The 16,850-nt window shown below is 49.0% G+C and overlaps 1 protein-coding gene across 1 annotated transcript in view; it reads right to left on the bottom strand.

Moving 5' to 3' along the window:
• Positions 1-6,456: 6,456 nt before the first annotated feature.
• The window catches only part of LOC146276409 (copine-8), a 54,418-nt gene continuing 44,024 nt past the window's right edge, over positions 6,457-16,850 (bottom strand). Inside the window, exons 14-20 of the mRNA XM_084701162.1 lie at positions 15,812-15,858; positions 15,064-15,245; positions 14,190-14,317; positions 12,040-12,142; positions 10,888-10,945; positions 10,393-10,466; positions 6,457-9,691 (exon numbers count right to left, since the gene is read on the bottom strand). Coding sequence (XP_084557288.1) covers positions 9,503-9,691; positions 10,393-10,466; positions 10,888-10,945; positions 12,040-12,142; positions 14,190-14,317; positions 15,064-15,245; positions 15,812-15,858 — 781 coding nt within the window. The 3' untranslated portion in view covers positions 6,457-9,502. The remainder of the gene's footprint in view (positions 9,692-10,392; positions 10,467-10,887; positions 10,946-12,039; positions 12,143-14,189; positions 14,318-15,063; positions 15,246-15,811; positions 15,859-16,850) is intronic.

The following is a 16,850-nucleotide window of genomic DNA, read 5'->3' on the forward strand; positions in this document are numbered from 1 at the left end:
TCTGTAGTAATTTTCCCTCTTTTTCTCCCAGGGATCAAACTCTGGGCCTGCAGGATTGCTCCTGAACGATGTTCCAGAAAACACCTGGAGGAGCAGGAAGCACTCCCTCTGTTCGGTCAACGGGCAACCCTGGGAGCAGAGGATGACAAGCCCTGGTCTGCTGGACACGACTGAATGTGTCTGCTGAGTGTGTGTGTTGAGTGTGTGGTGTGTGAATTGTGTGAGTGTGGTGTGTGTATGTGTGTGTGTGTGTGTGTGTGTATGTGTGTGTGTGACTGAGAGAGTGTGAGAGGGGGGCATGGCTCTCAGGTGGGATTCTGGGAAGTGTTGTGGTAATGGAGGCTTGGCTGGGCTGTGAGCAACAATGATGTCATCACTGTCAGACCGGGAGAGAGGATTCTCTGGTCCCTGTGCCCCCGCTCCTTAAGACCCTGTCACTGCGAATCCATCAGCCACCAACTCACACTCATGTACACTCTCTCTCACACACACACACACACACACACACACACACACACACACACACACATACACGTAAATGCAGGAAGTCACACATTCTCACACTAGCTCCTTCTGCCTCTATCTCCTGATCTTTTTTTTCTCACACACAAACACACCTACAGCTCTGTACTGTTGCACAAACACACCTACAGCTCTGTACTGTTGCACAAACACACCTACAGCTCTGTACTGTTGCACAAACACACCTACAGCTCTGTACTGTTGCACAAACACACCTACAGCTCTGTACTGTTGCACAAACACACCTACAGCTCTGCACTGTTGCACAAACACACCTACAGCTCTGTACTGTACGCACAAACACACCTACAGCTCTGCACTGTACGCACAAACACACCTACAGCTCTGCACTGTACGCACAAACACACCTACAGCTCTGTACTGTTGCACAAACACACCTACAGCTCTGTACTGTACGCACAAACACACCTACAGCTCTGCACTGTACGCACAAACACACATGGCACTGTGCGATCCTGTATAGTACATGTACGCACATAAATACAGCACTGTTTATGCATGCATGCACACACGACAGCAGATGTAATGTCATGTGTGGCAACACACACAGGCAGTCAGCTCAGCTACATGGGAATGTTTGCAAATGTAAATGTTATAAAAAAAGTCAAACATTTAACAATAACAATGTCTCACCCCCCCCCCCCCCCCCCACACACATACACACACACACACACAGTCCCACCCACACACCTGTACCCAGGGCTTATCCTAGTTAGTGTTCTGCTATATAATGCATGAGTTGCCTCTCTGGGTAGAGGAACAGAGCTTAGTGGCAAATCCATGGAGACACTGGAACATCTCTGCCTTGCATTATACATCTGTGAGACTCACTGAGGTGGACTCTCTGTCTTCGTCTGACTGACTTTAAGAAGATTGTGTCTAGCCTCATGGTGATTAAACACAGGGAGCGGGAGAATAAACAAGTTCATTATTCAGCCAATGTCTCACTTAAACTGCCATGGTTCCAATTAGAGTAATGAAGAAGAATGACAGGAGACTGTTCCCTGTGTGTGTGTGTGCTTGTGTGTATGCGTGCGTGTGTGTGCTTATGTTCCGTTTAGGATTACGTTAAGGGTTAAATTTAGCGTTCCGATCCAAACATCCAGCAAAGAAATCAGTCGTTAATTGCAGTGGGTGTCTGGTGGGCGATGCCAATGTGTGCTTCATTGACAAGTTAATTATTCATCCCACGGAACATTCTCATGCCTTCCCTCAAATCTTGATGGTGCACTGATGTAGCAACAGATTATTACGGGGTGAAACCGAAGGATAAATCTGGTGCTTCTGAACGGCAGAGCTTCGCTGCTCAGATCAGTTGTGTGTGTGTGTAGTTTTGTCTCCACATGCACACACACACACAGACAAACTTAATTGGCCAGACTCTGAAGTGAGGTCATCTGATGTGGCAGGAGGAAGCTAGGCTGGCCTGATGATTCACTTAATCCCAACACACAATACACACACACACACATACAGTACATACACACATTCACATATACACACGTCATTAGAAGTGGAGTGAGCAGGGGTCAGGTGAGTCATGTGACCCCAGACCAGGAAACAACAGAGCAACAGGAAGATGTGTCAGCATACAGGGACAGGCAGAGCAGTGTGTGTGTGTGTGTGTGTGTGTGTCAACAGCACATTTTTTAAACAGCTGAACTGTTATTAATGTGATCACCCTAAAGTGTTCCGAGGCAAAATAGGCCGAAAATGTATGAACCAGAGTTTTGTTTTCAATGTTTTGTTTTCCAAAACTGCAGTATGTCTGGCATATCAGTTGCTATGCTAAAGCGGGGTCATGGGTCAGTGATATGACATCCAGGAAACCTGAGCTCACCTGAGCAGGTAGACCAGCCATACAACCACCCCTCCTCTCCCAGGTAGACCAGCCATACCGCCACCCCTCCTCTCCTAGGTAGACCAGCCATACCACCACCCCTCCTCTCCCAGGTAGACCAGCCATACCGCCACCCCTCCTCTCCCAGGTAGACCAGCCATACCACCACCCCTCCTCTCCCGGGTAGACCAGCCATACCACCACCCCTCCTCTCCCAGGTAGACCAGCCATACCACCACCCCTCCTCTCCCAGGTAGACCAGCCATACCGCCACCCCTCCTCTCCCAGGTAGACCAGCCATACCACCACCCCTCCTCTCCCAGGTAGACCAGCCATACCGCCACCCCTCCTCTCCCAGGTAGACCAGCCATACCACCACCCCTCCTCTCCCAGGTAGACCAGCCATACACCACCCCTCCTCTCCCAGGTAGACCAGCCATACCACCACCCCTCCTCTCCCAGGTAGACCAACCATACCACCACCCCTCCTCTCCCAGCTAGACCAGCCATACCACCACCCCTCCTCCGCCTCTCACACAGTGTCTCTGTTAGACACACATAGTCTGACATTAAGCCCATTGCAGAACACATTAGGTATGATTTGAATAATTACCTCATTATTTAATTCTGGATTTAGACTGCTTCCCAATACACTAAAGAGCAATCTCTCTATAATGCGTAGTAGGATTTGTGTGTGTGAGTGACTGTGTGCGTGTGCGTGTCCGTGTGTGTCCATAGACACATACAACAATTGAATAAAAGAAACGGATGCTTAGCAATATAAAATGGCTGTAGATAATTGTATTGACACTTCCAACACAAATTGAATACTTAATTACTCATGCAGTCTATGGGATTTCTAAATGTACCCTCATTCGATTAGCTAATGGATGGCAGGTGCAGCCATCTGTCTAAATACCCCCAGGTCCCCTTGTTATCCTTAAGCATGAGCCAAAGGTAGAAGCTAATATTGATCCCCCAACAGTTTTTCTCAATGACTTTAGCTCATTTTTTGAAACAGTCCAAACATTTTCTAATCTGTAAATTCAATTGTCACAACTCTTTTGCATGTCTGAAATATGTAGTGACTCAATCAAAAGATTTAATTGTTGCTTCAAAAATGTCGTTATTGTGTCAGTAAATCGGCCAATGCCATGTAAAGGAAGCTTTTTAGTGATCGTGTGAGCCATCCATTTTGACATATTTACTGGACATGTAAATGTGAAAAAAACGTTTCTTGTGTGAACTTCTTGTTAAAAAAAATCTATCATTCCAAAATAAGGCCAAAGCGATTGAGGAGAAACAGTTCTGATCTGAGCTCAGTGGTGATACATGTCTGTAGTGGAGCCTTCCTGTTCTTCTGTAACACCAGGAACTAAACAGATCTCATGCATCCTCACTCTGGCGTCAGCCTTTTTGATTGACAGTGATATTAGCACCACAACTCTCTCTTCCTGCCCCCCACCTCCCTCCCCCTCCCCCCACCTCCCTTGCATGTCTACCTCTCAATCAACCTGTCCATCTGGCCATCTCCCCCATGGGACAAAGGAGCTATAAATACATACTGTACACACACATGCACACTATTCCTAATTAAAAGGACTGACTCTGGAGTAAGGTAAGTAGAATGATCGGTGGTGCATGAAGGAATAGAAAATAATCCCCCTGTCCACGCACGCACGCACACGCACGCGCACGCGCTGGTTTCCCTCTTTCAGTCATCGTTTTCTCCCACCATCAAAATGTCACAATCCATAGCAAGACTCTCTGTGTGTGTGTGTGTGTGCATGCTCGGCAAAATCTGTGGAGGACGTCTCCCTACCGGCCATATTTTGTCAAGGTAGTGTGTGTGTGTGTGTGTGACAGAGAGCGAGAGCGAGTGTGGCTAGGCTAGCTAACGTCTCCAAGCTCAAACAGAGCCAGTAGGCAAAGATTCTCCTACCCGCCTCCCTCCAGACTCCTGATGGTCCCCGTCCTTCCCCAGCCTCTGAGGGCCTCTGAGGGCCACCTAGACTGGGGTGGGGGCTCTGCCCTGGGCTGCTGATGTCTCTCCCAGATGGATCCCAGCTCCAGGCACTTTTGCTACAAACTAGCCCTGAGAGCAAGGAGGTGAACTGGGGTAGGTGACCCCAGCAGGGTGGGGAGAGGAGAGGCATGAGGAGGAGCCAACTGCCAGAGGTCAGGACAAATCTGTTGGGTTCTCATTTACAAGGATGTTAAACATATACACAGACCAGCAATGATTACTTTTTTTGTGTGGAAGATTTAGTAGAAAAATGTGTTTTGAATTAAGCCACTTTAGCTCAGTGGTCTTGCTAAAATGGTGTGACAAGGAAGGAGACCCCAAGTGGATTATCTCAGTGTTTCTATAAATAACTGGCTGAGTTGTTAATATTCCACCTGAGGTGGAGCCCTTGGTGTGATGATCTATCTGGACAGAGGAGAGGGGCTGCTGCTGGGATATTTATAGTAGCAGGGCAAGGATCTATGCAGAACACACCTACTCTAGAGCCACTCTCTCCCTGTCTACCTCTCCCCCTCCCCCTCTTTCACACACACACACACACACACACACACACACACACACACACACACACACACACACACACACACACACACACACACACACACACACACACACACACACACACACACACACACACACACACACACACACACGGGTACACGCTTACTCGGAAGCACACACACAAACATACAGTACAAATACATGCTCAATTTGAACACAAGCACGATCCTGCTGCTGTGCCCTACTGCAGTGTTCTGCTACATCAGGTGATGTCTGTCGTGGTGCCAGCCGGTCTGAAGACTAGCACCAGCCCCCCACACAGCAGTGTCTGTTAGAACCACAGAGGGAGTGAACCTCTACAGCCAAGCCTGGTTCACAGCACTTGGTGTCACAGGATTAATGGGCATGATGCTATCATGGGAGTCAGATGGCTGAGCGGTTAGTAATCCGAACGTTGCCGGATCGATTCCCGGCCGTTCCAAATTACGTTGTGTCCTTGGGCAAGACGACACTTCACCCCACTTGCCTCGGGGGAATGTTCCTGTACTTACTGTAAGTCGCTCTGGATAAGAGCGTCTGCTAAATGACTAAATGTAAATGTAACCCTGGTTCACAGCACTTGGCGTCACAGGATTAATGGGCATGATGCTATCATGTCTCCAGGCATCCTAAAGGAGATTAGGGAGCAAGAGGGACGGTAGCAGATAACAGTACATGGAGGGGAAGTAGAGAAAAAACAATATCCCCAATACATAGTTACATAGTCTGCCAAATACTGAGCCAGTCTGTAAATCTGCTCCACAGTCTGCCAAATACTGAGCCAGTCTGTAAATCTGCTCCACAGTCTGCCAAATACTGAGCCAGTCTGTAAATCTGCTCCACAGTCTGCCAAATACTGAGCCAGTCTGTACATCTGCTCCACAGTCTGCCAAATACTGAGCCAGTCTGTAAATCTGCTCCACAGTCTGCTGGTCCAGGTGTGTCATACATGTACAGTGTATCCATCTGACACTACAGTGATCTGAGGTTAAATGTTCGGACAAGTGGGAGAGTTAATGAACGCAACACAAGATTGCTGTTCATTGAACTACGCAAATGCTTCCTCGAACTTCCACTGAAAAGTGTTTGCCAGATGGGATCTTCAGGGGGACAGAAGGAGGTTGAGTGGAGGTCAAAGCAATTTCATGATCTCCTGTAGTGGGAACAGGAAGCCTGCTGGGGAGAAGGGGGGGGGGCGGTCTCTTTGTCCAGCCTGCCCGTGTCCCATCATCCTTTCTCTGCCGTCACTCCGGCCTGGCCTCCTCTGGCTGGTGGAGGAGCTGGTGAGTAGGCCTGACCTCTCCCTCCACAATTATCCTGTCACTGCTGTACCCAAAACAGTCATTAGTGCTAATGGGAGGAGACGAGAGGGATGGGGGAGTGGAGGAGAGATGAGGGGAGAAGAGAGGAGCAGAAATGGTTGGGGGAAGGGAGGGGGGGAAGGGGAGGAGAGGAGAGAAGATGGAAAAAGTAGGGGCTGGAGAAGGCACATAATGAAGTCAGAAGGTTAGCGTTATGTAAGAATGTTTATTTCAAAATTGTTAGTTTAATACAGAAATAGTCATCTATTATATTGATTACCAGACAATCATTACTTCAATCATGCTTTCTCTGATTACCACTGTTCCAAAAGTACAATATATTTTCCATAAATGAAGTTGTGCAAAGAAAATATACACTAGAAAGCAATTGTACACCGACACAAAATAGAGAACAATTCATTAACAATTCATTATCTGAAGGCATCACACAATTCCAAGAAATTAGTGAAAGTTTTAAGGCCATTTTGTACAATTATTTCTCAAAGATGTTCTTTTCAAAACACTCAATTAACAAAACGAACTGGTGTGTCTCATGTAAAACTTTACATGCAAACTTAGTGCACGTTATATAATTAGATATGACAAGCATACACTATATTATTTGGATATCTTTAGTAAACAAAGACCATGTGTGTGAACTCACATGCTCCAATAAAACACTCTGAAGAAGTAACCTAAATGTCACGCTCACACGCAAAAGGACTCATACACACACTCTGAAATTCCCACAAAATGAAATACGTGCTCATGCAGGCACACACACACACACCCACACACTGCACACACGCACACACACACACAATGGGGTTGGCAAGTTGGCAAGAACTGTGGCACTATTATTACCATAACAACCATAAAAGATATATCTACTGAAGGCAGAGTGTAGGCCAAATGCAGTGGGGAAAAAAGAATGGTGTTCAGATAAGTGTGTGTGTGTGTGTGTGTGTGTGTGTGTGTGTGTGTGTGTGTGTGTGTGTGGGTGTGTGTGTGTGTGTGTGTGTGTTGGGGGCTGAGAAGAACAAAAAGCAGCAGTAGAAGCAAGCTGTTCTATGTTTCGGGGTGGGGTGAGGGTGGGGGTGGGGGTGGGGGGGCTTCCTGCTGCTGTAAAGCTCACTGTGGCACAGCACAGGGAGGAGAAAGATCATAGTGTTACAACTTCAACCTAACTAGTAATCTCTATAGACTGATGAAAGATAAGGATAAAGGATTATCTTGAAATAGCTGTGTTGATTTGTGTGTGTGTTTCCTAAATACAGATAAAAATAGGTACAATGGTAGGCTGACACGCCGCCATGCAGAATGTGGTTTCTCAAATAATATCTCTAATGACTAAATGTGAATACATGGCATAATTATTGGTATACAGTTATCATGTCAGTTACTGGTACTGAGTGTTTGGGTTTAAAACAACATACTTTACAAAAAGATTAACTGAGATGATTTTAGTTATCATCCAAAGGCAATTCCATCATCATCTGTAATTGTATTAAGACAGCAGACAGGTCAGGAGACCTGGTTTTTGGGGGCTCCAGGGAGAGCGACTGTGGGTGGGTTGACTGGCATGCCTGGATTAGAGATTCCGATATAGCATTCAGGTGTGAAATCCAGAGTTTACAATAAGTACAAACTTGACTGATGTTAGGATAAACACATCATTCTTCCACTTAACGTCACAGCAACCATTAGAAAACATAATGTCTGGTGCCCAACTCAGGGGATTTCATACCTCATAATCACATTCAAAAAATAACTGGCACAATATAAAACCAAAGCAAATGAGAGCTACAAGGTATTTAAATCTGAAAACACAAAGAGAAAGAAGAATAGTGAAACCAAAGACGAAGAATCATTCTGCTGTTTTTGACCACTGGGCTCTGAGCCTCAAACAGGGTTTGAGAGCAGCTGCAATGTTAACCATGGAGGTTGAAGAGATGCAGGGGTTTGCTGGGGCTTGCAGAGGTGAGTTGGGGTATGTTGGGGTATATTGGGGTATGCAGGTTGAATGGTCAAGGACAAAGACATGAGATGAGGGGAACCACCCCACCTTCCCCAGACTTCCTATAGTCAAGGCAGTTTGGAGGGAGAGAGAAGAGAGAGGAGAGAGAGAGGAGAGAGACAGGAGAGAGAGGAGAGAGAGAGGAGAGAGACAGGAGAGACAGGAGAGAGAGAGGAGAGAGACAGGAGAGAGACAGGAGAGAGACAGGAGAGAGACAGGAGAGAGAGGAGGGAGAGAGGAGAGAGACAGGAAAGAGAGGAGAGAGACAGGAGAGAGAGGAGAGAGCAGAGAGAGAAGAGTAACAGAGATAAGACAGACGTGCAGGATAACTGTGCATGCTCTGGAGGCTACAATCATGCAAAAGTACACATACTAGAGACCGGCCACTGGGGCTGCACTGCTGCTACCTGACTGACACCTGGGGCTAAGAAGACACGCCGAGAGAGAGAGAGAGAGAGACAGAGAGAGAGACAGAGAGAGAAAGACAGAGAGAGAGAGACAGAGAGAGAGAGATGACCGATATACTAAAGTTTATACTCAAAGTACTTTTATAAAAGTATCCAACAGTAAAAATCATTGTTAACATGTACTGTAAACATTGAGTGAGATTTGGATAGAAGAGAGAGAGAAACCTATGTCTATTTATGTACAACAGTCAAGGGATTTCTCATCCAGGAGTTAAACCTTTCTCACTACACTCTCCTTCCTTCCTTCCTTCCTTCCTTCCTTCCTTCCTTCCTTCCTTCCTTCCTTCCTTCCTTCCTTCCTTCCTTCCTTCCTTCCTTCCTTCCTGTTTTCTTTCCTTTCCCTGTTTTCCTTCCTTCCTTTATTTTCCTTCCTTCCTCTTTGTCCTCATCCATTCCTTTCTTGACTCCCTCCCTACATTCTTCCAGGTGAGGGGCGAGGCCCTACAGATCTTGTCTGCATTCCCAGGTATGTATTCTAAAGAGTCTCTCGCGTGTTCCCAGACAGAATCCCAATATCTGAGGAACGCTTAAAAGTGGAAGTAAACATGCCCTCTTTGACCCTATCTGTGGCCCCCGTTTGGAGGCTTTAGCCTTTAGCCAGTCAGCCAGTCTCCCTTAGTGCAACCAGAGATAGAGAAAGATAAAGAGTCCCTAGAAGCCCTTCCCCAAGCCACTGGCACCATCAGGACTGAGAGGGCCGAGAAAGATGGAAGTATGTGTGGAGGTGGTCGGTGGTGGCGTGCTGCCTGCCTGCCCGCCCGCCCCTCCTCAGATCTGGGTCTGGATGGGCTGTCCTGGAGGGGTGTACGGAGGGGGCGCGGGCAAGGGCTTGATGCCCCTGGTCCTCATGTAGGACAGGAACTGGTCGGGGATCTCTGCCAGGACATCTTTAGCCAGCCGTGCCATGCTCAGGATGTGGTTCCCTGTCCTATCAATGTAGTCTCTGAAGGGGACAAACTGGGGAGAGAGAGAGAGAAGTCAAGAGAGAGAGAGACCACCAGAGGACAAGGCGTAGGAAAAGCGAGAGAGAGGAAGAGACATCAAAAATAAATTGGACTATTTCAGTTTCCTTTGGCACGGGAAATTGACAGTTAGGAACATAATGATGGAAAACCATAGTTTGACATCAAACACAGGCAGGATCAAACCAGGGGTGTGTGTGTGTGTGTGTTTATGTGGGAAGTCATGCTGCTATGTGGCTGGAAGACTACCCAGTCCCTCCAGCAGTAATGATGCAGCAGACACAGCAGTGTCTTTCATGCCTTATATTACTGTCTCTGTGTATGTTCTCTATACAGTGTGTGTGTGTGCGTATGGGTGGGTGTGCGACTGTTTGGGTCTGCTTATGAGGGCAGGGTGCCAGTGAGTGGATCAGACCAGAACAGACCAGAGCAGACGATCACCTAGCTCCCAGCCCTGATGTTCAGAGGCTGTTAACAAGAACACTAATGAGCAGAGGGAGGATAAACACTCATTCCTCCATCACCCACGCAGACCGAGGGAGGGACAGACAGCAGAGAGAGAGAGAGAGAGAGAGAGAGAGAGAGAGAGAGAGAGATAGAGAGAGACAGAAAGAGCCAGGGAGAGAGACAAGGAGAGAAAGAGAGAGAGAAAGAGAGAGAGAGAGAAAGAGAAAGAGAAAGAGAGAAAGTGCATACCTGAACAATGTCCCTCTCTGCATATCTTCCTCGTGATGAGATTCGGACCTCATCTCCATCCAGCTCCACCATGGCTGAGGAGAGAAGACGAGTCAACATCCACACACTGATCCCACTGTAATCACTGATCCCACTGTAAACACTGATCCCACTGTAATCACTGATCCCACTGTAAACACTGATCCCACTGTAATCACTGATCCCACTGTAAACACTGATCCCACTGTAATCACTGATCCCACTGTAATCACTGATCCCACTGTAAACACTGATCCCACTGTAATCACTGATCCCACTGTAATCACTGATCCCACTGTAAACACTGATCCCACTGTAAACACTGATCCCACCGTAAACACTGTGATGCTCGCATTTCACTCATGTACCAACACAGAGGAACCAGGACTGCTTTCTGCTTTGCAGAAAGTTAGATAAGAGTGTGATGGGTCATGGATGGATAGGATAAGGGAGGGAGAGACACACAGTCACACTTACCATCAAACTCTGCAGGCCCCACACCTACGATGATGATGGACATGGGAAGACATGAGGCCTGGAGAGACCAGGAGACAAGAGGCAGATGAACGTCACCTCTTCTCACCATTCATTACTATCATTCTATACCATTGGTTTATTTATATGGATTTTTCCAATACTCTAGGAATTGTGGTTGTTTTTGAATGCATGTAAGATTTTGCTTGTGTGCGTGTGTACTTTATGCAACAGCATTAATATTATTTGTGTGTGTGTGTGTGTGTGTGAGAGAGTGATGCAGTTTCTTCCTGAGGGCTGAGTGGGCAGAAACACCCTGAATACTGACCATGAGAGAATCACCAGGCTCGCCTGCGCTCACACTCCCCAGACAGTTTACAAATGACATCTGTCTGTGTGTGTCTGTCTCTGTCTGTCTGTCTGTCTGTCTGTCTGGTCAGTGTGACTATTTATGATGGTCTGTGTGTGTGTACATGTTTGCGTATGTGTGCGACTGGGTATGTCTGCGTATTTGTGTGTGTGTGCGTGAGAGAGAGTGTGTGTATGCGTGTGTGTGTGTATGTATGTGTGTGTGAGAGAGTGTGTGTGTATGTATGTGTGTGTATGCGCGTGTGTGTGTGTGTATGTATGTGTGTGTGAGAGAGAGTGTGTGTGTATGCATGTGTGTGTGTGTGAGAGTGTGTGTGTATGTATGTGTGTGTATGCGCGTGTGTGTGTGTGTATGTATGTGTGTGTGTGTGTGAGTGTGTGTGTATGTATGTATGTATGTGTGTGTGTGTGTGTGTGTGTGAGTGTGTGTGTATGTATGTGTGTGTGAGAGCGTGCTCGCCCCTCCTGCCTCACTGTGGGCTGCATGTGGGTGACTGATGTTCTTGCTGGAGGGCTGCAGGGTGATTGATGATCTTATCATAACATCTTGTTTACTTATTCCCAGTGAACCATTTCCCGGGTCACCCCCCCCCTCCTTTCCTCCCCAAACTGAGCCTGCTAGCTTGCTGTTCACCTAGACTGGGTCTCTCTCCTCACAACCAGCCCTGAGGCATGGTCTAAGCTGCATGGAGCCATGGTGGGGTTTTACTGTGGAGCTGGATCTAGGTAGGAGTGAGTTGTTTTGATAAGGTTAGCGGTGTGGTGGGGGAGCGTTTCCAGTCTTACGTTGACGATGGACTCCTTGGTCTGGGCCATGTCTGAGATGACCCCGTCGGTGATGATGAGGAGGATGAAGTACTGGGAGCCGTCTTTAACCGACGCTGCGTACCTGGTGGATACACACACACACACACACACCCACACACACACACACACACACACACAGAGCTGTATCACGGCACACGTCCACATCCTGCCCATAGAGTCCTCAACACACAGCGCCCCCTGTGGTCAGCCCAACTGTGTGACACGTGGAATGCGGGCCTTTTCATTAGTCAGCGTTACGATGCGTTGATGAAAACACAAAGCTGGGAGAACGTGCCGAGAGACATGGGTGCAGTGGTGCTGTTCGCATGTCTCTGGTCCGACTCTGTCGTGCTGACTAACCCAGAGTTCCATCATACTCGAGTGTTACCTTCTAACATCTGAGCTGAGCAAGAAGAGGGGAACAGCTGAAGAAACGCCATCCTTTATCAAAGCCCACATTCTGTATGTGGGTGTGTGTGTGGACGGTGTTTCTGTAGAAAGGAGCTATTCCTGATTCCCATGCTAGGGAGAGGGGCGGTGCATGTGCTTTGTCTTTGCTTGGCTTCATGAACACACACAAACAACACACACAAACGCAGTGAGAAAAGACTTGAGCGTGGTGGTGGTGAAGTAAAGCGATAATTTATCAGGGAGCGCTCGTGAGGGTGGGAGGGGCCAGACGTGGAGACGAGGCGGAGAGAAAGAGAGCGAGAGAGAGCGAGAGAGAAAGAAAGAAAGAAAGAAAGAGAGTGAGAGAGAGAGAGAAAAGCAGAGTGGTTATTAATAAAACACGGGGGCGAGAGGTGCACCAAAGACAGGAGGGATGAGACGGGGAGAGGAGGGGAGGAGGAGGAGCAGGGGAGGGGGATGAGGAGGAGCAGGGTGGAAGGAGGAGAGGAGGAGGAGCAGGGGAGGAGGATGAGAGGAGGAGGAGCAAGGGAGGAGCAGGAGAGGACAGGAGGAGGAGCAGGAAGGGAGGCTGGTGTGACAGGGGTGTCTGGGAGGTGAGGGATGGGTGAGAAGGAGGGGGGGGGGGCGAGGGGGGGGGGTCTGCATGGCACTAATGAGTGGTAGGCAGTGAAAGGCAGTCACATCAAGCCCTGGCCTGGACTCGGCCCCAGCTCTCCTCGTCGTGTCACCCCACACCCCCACATCTTTCTTGAGAAGACCCCCAGTTTAAAGGCCTAGAGGCTTCCTGTGTAATTAGCCAATTACTCCTCTGGAGGATTACAGCATGTCTGAAGGTGTGCCACGCTCTAATGATGGCCTGTTACAAGAGAGAACATGGCTGTTATGAACATGTGGTTCTTCCCAGTCTGCCAGGATGTTCTTCATTAGCATTTCACCCCTCTGGAAACCTGTGATATCACTCTCTCTGGACTTAAAGTGTGTGTTTTCGGAGAAATTAATGTGCGTCAGATGGGTAGAAACACACACACACACGCAAGGGAATGCAGGCACACACACACACGCACATAGATGACAGGCGCTGATGTTTAGCCCCCTGACAACACGTTTGCTTCATTAAGGGAAACTTGTCAAAGTTTGATGAATGTGTGTGAGTATGTGTGTGAGAGAGAGACATGTACTGTAATCAAAGTTCTCTCACACAAACAGGAGTGTTTGCAGGTTCATTACAGCTATGAGACTCCTTTTCACAGCCCAGAAGATCTGCTTTAGAATCGGATTCAAGTAAACACAAATGACTGTCAAGTCATTTGCGAGCTGTTCTAATCTAGTTCTGTGCGTGCATACCTCATCTGTTTCCTCCAAAGCCCAACAGGTTCATAACGGCAAACATTTCTCCAAACCAGCTCTCTCTCTCTCTCTCTCTCTCTCTCTCTCTCTCTCGCTCTCTCGCTCTCTCGCTCTCTCTCTCAAATACAGAAGACAACCAATCAATACCCGTGTCCAAGCCACCTTAGCCAGTATCGATTATGGGAGAAATCATGAGATTGGGCCCTCTGACACTGTCATCGCTGTGCTTGGATAGTCTATCAGGGGGAATGCTATCTACATCAAATGAAGATCTTAACAGACATATTATTACACACTGATGTGTATGGGCTTATAAAATGTAGGAAAGTTAGGCTTTTCTTAGTGTGTGTGTGTGCGTCCTGATTCCCTACCTGGCCACATGGTTGATGACAGGAGAGAAGTTGGTGGGCCCGTACAGCTGGACAGACTTCAGACTCTGGTAGTAGGCCTCCATCACACCATCTATCCCTGCACAGTACGGGTTCTGGGGGTTCCCATTCTACACCCACCACAGAGAGGAGGGAGAGAGGCAGGAGGGAGGCAGGCGAGGAGGGAGGGAGGCAGGCAGGAGATGTAAACAGGGTTCAATCGATGCTGTAACTGTGGCTAAGGTTTCTTCTGGTTTCCATCCTCCCCTTCTCCTTCCATTTCCCTCTCACCACTCCCTCTCTCATTTCTCTCCCTCCCCCCACCTTTTTCACTCCTCCCTCCCTTCTCTCTCCACCTCTGCATCCTCCTCCTCTTTCTCCTCCCTCCCTCCCTCCCTCCCTCCCTCCCTCCCTCCCTCCCTCCCTCCCTCCCTCCCTCCCTCCCTCCCTCCCTCCCTCCCTCCCTCCCTCCCTCCCTCCCTCCCTCCCTCCCTCCCTCCCTCCTCTCTCCACTTCTGTATCCTCTCCCTCCTCTTCCTCCTCGTTCTTTCCCTCCCTTCCTCCCTCCCTCCCTCCCTCGCTCCACCTCTGCACCCCTCCCTCCCTCCCTCCTCTCTCCACTTCTGTATCCTCTCCCTCCTCCTCCTCCTCGTTCTTTCCCTCCCTCCCTCCCTCCCTCCCTCCCTCCCTCCCTCCCTCCCTCCCTCCCTCCCTCCCTCCCTCCCTCCCTCCCTCCCTCCCTCCCTCCCTCCCTCCCTCCCTCCCTCCCTCCCTCCCTCCCTCCCTCCCTCCCTCCCTCCCTCCCTCCCTCCCTCCCCTCTCCACTTCTGCATCCTCCTCCTCCCTCCCTCCTCTCTCCACCCTCCTCCCTCCTCACCAGGGCGAACTCGTGGGAGATCCGCCCATCTGGGGGCAGCTTGGCTCCGAAGCCCAGGGCGGGGAACATCTTGTCACTGTCGTAGTCCTGGATGATCTCCCCCACAGCCTTCAGGGCCATACCATAGGCGTTCAGCTGGTAGGGGCTCATGTAGTGGAGCGAGGTGGGCTGAGCTGGGTTACCTGCCACGGAGAGCAACACATAAGTATCATACAGTCCTGTTGAGGGAGGTGTAAAGAGGTAGTGTAGAAGTTGCCCTTTGCTCCAGTGGAGAAATCCAGCAAATGGTTTTCAACGGGCTCTATAAAATAAAATATTTTATGGCAACGCGGACAGGTTGATAGTGCCACAACGTCTTTAACCTTGTGCTTCTGAGGTTGCAGGACGGCCAATATATGAACTGTGGGCCTTTCTCCAAACGTCTGTGCACAGGCGTACATTCACGACACCCCTGCCTGATAACACAAACAAGCTTGCAAGTCCCGGCAGCACAGCAAGCGAGCTGCTCTGACGACCAGGCCTGCCTCCTGATTCTAGAAACATCCCCGGAGCATGCAGGGCCAGGCCACAGCTGCTGCTACAGCAGGCGGATGTGCTGTCCAATCAGAGCTCATCGTTTCTGTTACAGCGTTAAGAGTGGAAGCCTTAGTGATGATGGAGAAGCCTATTAGGAGAAGGCTTTCCTCCTCATTAGCACACTTTTAAATACCACTCTGTTGAGCCTGGGAGACGACGGCCGGTCCCTTACCGTTTGAGGCGGTGAAATCAATCGCCACGGTGAAGTTAATCTGTGTGCTGGAAGACAAAAGTAGAGGGAGAGTCGAGAAGAGGAGGAGGGTGAGAAGGGGAAGGGAGGAGGGATAGGAACGGAGGAGGGAGAGAGAAGAGGGGAGGGAGAGGAGAGGGGGGAGGGAGAGAGAGGAGGGGAGGGAGAGGAGGGAGAGGAACGGAGGAGGGAGAGAGGGGAGGGAGAGGAGCGGAGGGACGGAAGAAAAGAGGGAGGAAATTAGTTTATTAATAAACTGCTGCTCGCCCACAGACTGCCAGCCAGTAATGACCATAACAAACAATCATCATAATGAATAGCAAACACAATCTAGCAGAGATGATCAAAGATACAGTTAGAAATCAAGATGAGAAAGAAGGCGTGCGAGAGAGAAAAAGAGCCAAAGGCAAAGAGAGAGAGGCATGTGATAGAGGGATGAGGAAAAAAAGAAAAGAAAAAGAGAGATAGAATGCAGCACATCAATCCTTCTCTAGGTATAGTCAAAGTAGTGAATTTGAGAAAAATAGGACATTATCCCCCACTCGTGTGGCCCCTCTGTGTCCTGCAGATCTCTGCAGGATCCTGCTCGGAGGCCACCATGACCCTGTCCCTCTTCACAGCCATGGGAAGCCTGCCGACAGAGCTCAGTGCACCAGACCTGAAAAAGCCTGTTTACCGAGGGCGATGGTGGGGGCTAGGGGCCCTTTGCCATCTCGCAGTCCAGCTATGAGGCCCCTTCAGCCTGGCTATGCTGTGCAGAGCCCTCCCTTTGAGCCAGAGTTGAGGTATGGTAAAGGGAAGCAAACAGTCGATCCAACACATGCGTACTCCATCTATGGGGTTCCCTGGTGACTGAATGAAAAGACGCCCTCAGACAGAAGGATGCAGACATGCCCAAGCAGGAGGTCCTGTGCTTCAACCAGACTCTTTATCACTGGATTCTATTATTCAGTCGCAGGAAGACGGTCAATATTTTAGTCCGCTTTGGCGATGAAAGCTTGGACAGAAGATGTTGTTTAGT

This window comes from Hypomesus nipponensis, chromosome 7, assembly GCF_054491055.1.
Source record: "Hypomesus nipponensis isolate SF chromosome 7, ASM5449105v1, whole genome shotgun sequence".
In the NCBI taxonomy this organism is placed as follows: Eukaryota; Metazoa; Chordata; class Actinopteri; order Osmeriformes; family Osmeridae; genus Hypomesus; species Hypomesus nipponensis.